Genomic DNA, 6,423 nt, shown 5'->3' with positions numbered 1-6,423 from the left:
GGTCTATGATCGTCTACACCACTGGCAGCAGCTAGAGCTGATTATACTGTAGTTATCAGGACTCTCCCATACTCATGTATTAGCTCTAGTCTTTTCCTGCCAGTTGGTAGGTTTGGTCAGCTTTCCAATGGACACCCTAATGGTTATCAAATTCATACATCTGTCCAACAAAAATATCCAGAAGGACAAGGCCAAATGCTGATCCCTGTGAGGGTTTAACTCTAGTACTGATCTTTTATGAGACAGTATAAAAAAATCCCAAATATCTGATTCTGTCTTACAACGATCTAGGTGACATCACTCATAAGACCTAACATTGGTCTGGCAATCCATGCTGACCATGTATGATGAAGGCCCTACCTTGATGTCTTATGTCAAAGTTCTGATTTATGAACAGATTCAGAGTTTACCCATGATGGAAACACCAATTTGGCAGAGAAGAAAATTTGGTTTGGCGGGGGTGTTGGCAGTTTTTGATAGCAGCAACTATCCTATTTTGCCCAATGACTTTATAAAATTCTCACTTTTTTTTTTCCAGATAATGCGATGTTCAGGATGATTTTAGAAGATTTAGGTCTGGGTACATTTATACAACAGAAACTGTCGCTTTCAAACGTCCAAAGTATCATTTGCGATGTGCGAATGTCAGATGCTTCCTAAAATTCCATCAAGGACATCCCTATGCATCTTCTAAGACATCTCATGGCATTGAATATCCAAGAAGCTTTTAGAAGCTTTGATATTAACCAGCAGGACATTTCAGGTAACATATCAGGACCTGTCCACCCTCTAGATGTTCTCTGCGGTCTCTTCCATTGCTCAGACAATTTTCTACGGCAAGAGATCATAAGAAGGATGTCCATGTGCCAGGTCCCTGTTCCTCTGCTCCTTCCAGCTGGGGAAGAAGGAGATGGCACATTTTTGTTGTGGGCAATGAGAAGTATTATCATGGAAAGCGTTTCTCCATCGTTGGTTGAACTTAGGGCATTGACTGAAGACAGTGTCGTAAACATTCCTTTGCCAGTCTTTTCCTTTGTAAGTCTTGGCAAGAGTCAACGCACGTCTATAGCCGAGATTATGAAGCAAATTTTAACTGCAGCTCAACAGAGGAGTAAGAATAATTGCTTGCAAAGAGTGATGGACTGGGGAGATATGCCGGGAATTATTTCACATGGTTTGGTGGAAATATCTTGGTTTTTCCCTGCCTACCAAATTGACATGAATCCACTTGAAAACCCTTTTGCATTGGCCAATCTAAATGGAGATTTACAGACAAGTATGAGGCAGTTTGAGTTTTTAACAAAGGTGTCCTCTGCTGTGTTCATACTTATGGAAAATTTGACAAAACAACAGTGGGACTTCTTATTACATGTCGGGGGCAGTGACAATAATTACTACTTCATATTCCAAGACCAGTTCAATCAAGAATCAATAAGAAAGAATCAGTGAATTCCGCAACGCGTAGGTTTGCCATTGCTTTCTGGCCCCATCAGCGCCCCATAGGGCTTTCTTGCCTGTCACGTGATCTATCACGTGACTGTGACGTCACGCAAGGTCCTTCAGCTTTTTTGGACCTTGCAGGCCTGCTTTTGCAAGCGGCGGCTGGTACTCTTACAGCCTGCCGATATACACCTCCAGCTGCGCGCCAGTCACTGGCCGGGACGGCGGCATGCTAGGAGGTAGCACCCTTTAGCTCCAGTAACTTTTTATATACCTGTGTCGGGGAGTATTATTGGGAAAGGACCTGGAAATCCACCCTGCATTCTGAAGACCTTTTTCCCTGCCTCGCCAGTTTTTAGCTTCAGTAAAGGTAATAGATTTCTTCATAAGATATCTTTATTTAACCAAGACACATTTAATTAGCGCAAGTTTCTATCAGGTTTATTTATTATTATTATTTTATGGAGACAACTTGAGTGGTGTGTTGTCTTATTACTTGCTGCTTTGTGTTCTGTGGGTGTACGCTTGAGCGCCATTGGTATACACATATATCAATCAAGAATCAAACCAATTTTGTAGACGATTATTTTCAGACTTTGGCCTCAATGAGCAGAAATTTCTGATGCAATCGGACAAGAAACTGAATGAAAAGTTAAATTTTATTCTGAGGGATGTCATCCAAAAATCTCCTAAAAAAATGACATTGATCGACATGTCGGTGGAAGCTGAAAAACTTCACTTTTATAGTGATGAAAACCAACATGGCTGTGAATATGGAAGATTATACTCTAAAGACCTCATTGATGATATTGTAAGTGCAATGAAATATGCACGGGAAGACGTAAAACAGCAGCAATATCAAAAAATGCAAATTGCAGAAATCGAAAAAGAGTTGTGTCGATTGAGACACCAAGGAGAACTTTGCATAGCAGACTACAAAGCTGAACTAATCGATAACATCCATGATCTCCTGAAGGATCAAAGTCAAGACAATCACAGCGACATAATGGTAAATCTACGATATGCATTTACTTACCTGAACCTCGTAGAGCAACAATATTTCCTAAAATGGACACAGTTTCATAAATTCTCTGCAAACGTCATGTTGGATAATATGATACAAGAAGATGTGTTTTCTATGATCGGATGGATGTATGAAGCAGATGTTCTTGTAGGGAGCACACAAGAAGGTGAGAGGCTATGTGCTAATTTTCCTAAGGCAGCTGCAGATCTTCTTCTACAAGGAATTCCAGTCCAGCTCATTGATGGAGATACTTCCAGAATATATCTGCAGTGGATCACTGATGTCCAGACTGAACTGCGCACCAAAACAAAAGGGAAATGCAGAATACGAGTGACTTCCATTCTAGGAGTCCAAGGTACAGGGAAGTCCACCCTTCTGAACACCATGTTTGGTTTACAGTTTCCGGTGGCCCGTAGACAATGCACACATGGAGCCTTAATGAGTCTTATTAAGGTGGAAGAGAAGGATTTGGGTTGTGACTTTTTTGTTGCAATCGACTGTGAAGGCCTACAAGCTCTCCATAATGCTTCTGTGGAGGAGAACTTACACCATGACAACGAGTTGGCAACACTGGTGGTTGGGTTGAGTGACGTTGCCATAATTAACATGGTTTTAGGAAGTATCTCAGAAATGGGAAACATTTTGCAAATTGTGACCCATGCATTAATAAGGATGAAAGGAAATGGGCAAAAGTCCAATTGTGTATTTGTTTATCAGACAATGGACAGAGTATCTTCTGGAGAAGTACTTACGATAGATAAGGAAATATTTTGTATAGGTGCAGAAAGTAGCAAGTTCCTTGAGTTTTATGATGCAACTGATAATTTTTTACCATATCATATTTTGAAAGATGATTGGGTTATTCCTCCATTTGATCTTGAAACTTCTTTTTACAGTGAGAAAGTTGTAGAGTTAAAGAAACATCTACTGAAAATAATAAAAGATCTGTCTCAAGGCGGCAGCTTTCGCAACGTGGAGAACTTTACTGAAGACATGAAGGTTCTATGGAATTCTGTAAAACACGAAAATTACATCTTCAGATTTAAAAATATATTAGAAGGAAACATCTACACTGAGCTCTATGAAAAGTTTCTGGAACTGGAATGGAACCTGTGCAGAAAAATGAGCCGGTGGTGGGCCAACATAGAAGAAGACACCTCTAAACATCCTCCTGGTGAACTTCATATACACATCTTAGTCCAAAAGGTATCGAGAATGTTGAATGAAGAGGAGAGGATGATGATGGAATCTCTACAGATTTATTTCACGGGTAACTCCGAAGACGCAAATATCCGCATAGCAAAAAAGTTTGAAGCTGAGTTTAAGGACAAGATCCAAAGCCTGAAGAGTAAGCTGGAAACCAACTACAATGTCAAGTGTTCGAAGATAAAAATTTTAAGAAGTGGGTTAAAAGACATAATTCTAGAGGATTTCACCAGAGAAGAACTAGACCTTCATGAAAGCAGATTTGATCTTGAACTCTACTGGAATGAGGCTCTTACCAAATATCAATCCATGATTCTGCGCTATAATGTGGAGGAGGAATTTCTAAAACTCCTGAGACAAGACATGAGGACGAAAGGAAGCAGAATCACCGAGTTGATCCACGGTATCAGCAATTTGTCCAATTACACTCCCACAAGTTTGACATATGGTGCAGGATATGCCAATAGATATGGAAATGTAAACATGGAGAACGATCAAGCCTACCAAAGCAAAAGGGACAGTATCACGAAATTCTTGCTGAACAAGTCAAACAAATATGTCTGGAAAATGATTACATCAAAAGCAGAGTATGACGAAGTGCACTGCATGAACCTTCTGAAAATGGTCAATGACGTGATCCATGCGGACACCATGACTTATACGGACCTGTTCACATTAAACCTTAAGCTCAAAATCTTGGCACAATCCATGCCACATTTCCAGAAAATACAAGAAGACTCCATAAGAGAATGTGTCGCACTGTTTGATGTGGAACGTCTAAGAGATGAGGTGAAACGTTGTCTAAAATATGTGCTGAGAGATAAAATAATCATCCATAACTATTGTCAAGATTGTCTGAAACGGGCGGTGGAAGTAAAAGTCAAGAAAATACTGAAATATAGACTTGCCAGTGACATTACCAACTGTATGTGTGCAGTGAGGAGCCGGATGAGACCCTCCGGGGGTCCCCGTGGGCAGAGGTGCATTCACCATCCTCCGGTAGTAGACACTCTGGAGAATATCTGCACCCGTTATACGAATCAAGGCAAGATTCAGGTTCTGTTTGCGAACATCATTTCTTCGGTCACATTGGACATTCGAAAGGTGCTAACCCACCCAGATGTCTTGAAAAGAGGGAATATTAAGGACCTTTTGTCAGCTCTGTGGTCAGTCCTACCAGTGGACCAGTCCGGGGTAAGAAGAGACATCTTAAACGCCCCTTACAGTGTCACAGCTTCGGTTGCACAGTGGGCCTCATATCTGGAATGTTTTGTAAGTAAATTAGAAAAACAACTTCAGGAAGAATTCAGATCGAAGAGTATCTAAGAACTTTACATGGAGTGTCCATATCTAATTCACTGAGACTGGCCAGACATTGGGTCGTAAAGTCAGAAAAACACATTGTGTCTCGGGGTTAGTTCCTAAAAGATTTTGCAATTTTCAGGGCATATCATCAACAACATCAGATCGGTGGGGTATCGCTGTCGGCACTGATCAGCTGTGTAAGGGGCCATTGTACTCCCTTCATTACTTACTCTGCTGCTTACCAGGCGGACATGTTTGATGTGGGCATCGGGAGCTTTTTGTCCTGTCAACTGTCTAGAAAAATAATTGTATCCCCCACTTTATATCAACATTTCTTACAGCCGTGTTTCGTTATTCCTTTTGGGAAAGTCTAGTTTTATTGACAACTGGGTGTTACCAACTATACCATGTGACACTGGCCAATCAGTGCTGACTAGGTAGAGACACACCCCTTTTACAAGAGAGAATGGTCACACCCAGTAGTCAATTTATTCACAAATATTCAGGAGGAATAACAGAGGGACGTGGCGGCATTAAGAGCGAAGTAACCACGCTCCAAAATTGTTATTTCACGTGGAATGCAAATATAAACGCAAGGAGAGATAAAAATGAGATAAAACAAGCGCTGGTGGAAGCCGGAAGCTTCGCACATAACATTCTATCAGTTTTTGTCTGTTTGAATCCTCAGTGTGTATTCGTTTTACTGTGAACATCTTAAAGGGGTCCTCCGGCTGCACACTTTCACATCAGGAGGAGAGCGGCACTAATGACACCACGTCTGCAGATAACTACATGCTCCATGACTGTCCATCGTTCGTGTCTCCCAGAAAGTGGAAGTGTGGAAGTGATCAGTGCCGGAGAGCCCCTTATGGTTATTATGACTTACACAAATTATTATATAGAAATATATTATATATAAATATAATATACATAAATAAATAATATATATTATATAAATTATTATTCTACTTTACACAAATTGTTAAGAAAATTGTTGATAAAACTGAATCTTTTAAAATTGTTTCCAATGACTGTAAAATGTGGCAAAATATGTTAGCAATGTAAATAATAAAAATGATTATTATGATTACTGCAACTTATATTATTTTCATATTATTCTAAAATAATATAATATAATGAATATAATAAGACAAATTATAATAACATATACAAATAATAAATATAATAATATAACAACACTTCCGCTCTAGATTAATTCTGAAATATTTGTCTTTATTACGAAGGCTGTTACTCGATCGCGATCGATTTCTAATATTCATCCTCTACTTGTATTCATAGATGTTGGTGTCATACAGCTGATGATAAGTGATAAACTGAGTCCGTACAACTTATATCATGTGAGGAAAAGACAAAAAAAAGTAATAAATAATCTATAGAAGACACGTACACATGTATATACAACTCCCGAGCTATAAAAAAAGAATTAG

General features: G+C 39.5%; 1 protein-coding gene across 1 annotated transcript; it reads left to right on the top strand.

The window, feature by feature from the left end:
- The first annotated feature begins 549 nt into the window (after positions 1-549).
- Positions 550-5,934, top strand: LOC141050641 (up-regulator of cell proliferation-like). The gene is made up of 2 exons (XM_073547227.1): positions 550-1,445; positions 1,990-5,934. The coding sequence occupies exons 1-2, from the start codon at positions 682-684 to the stop codon at positions 4,994-4,996; spliced, it is 3,771 nt and encodes a 1,256-aa protein (XP_073403328.1). The 5' UTR covers positions 550-681; the 3' UTR covers positions 4,997-5,934.
- Positions 5,935-6,423: the final 489 nt, after the last annotated feature.

This window comes from Dendrobates tinctorius, unplaced genomic scaffold, assembly GCF_039654945.1.
Source record: "Dendrobates tinctorius isolate UK_male_01 unplaced genomic scaffold, ASM3965494v1 ptg000152l, whole genome shotgun sequence".
Taxonomy (NCBI): Eukaryota; Metazoa; Chordata; class Amphibia; order Anura; family Dendrobatidae; genus Dendrobates; species Dendrobates tinctorius.
This window is presented reverse-complemented; position numbering and strand designations above follow the sequence as displayed.

What these genes read in the sequence shown, in the direction of transcription:
- LOC141050641 (XM_073547227.1), top strand. Translation starts at nt 682, where the DNA reads ATGCATCTTCTAAGACATCTCATGGCATTGAATATCCAAGAAGCTTTT. An exon ending in GAATCAATAAGAAAGAATCA is followed by an intron (nt 1,446 to 1,989) that starts GTGAATTCCGCA and finishes GGTATACACATA; the next exon opens with TATCAATCAAGAATCAAACC.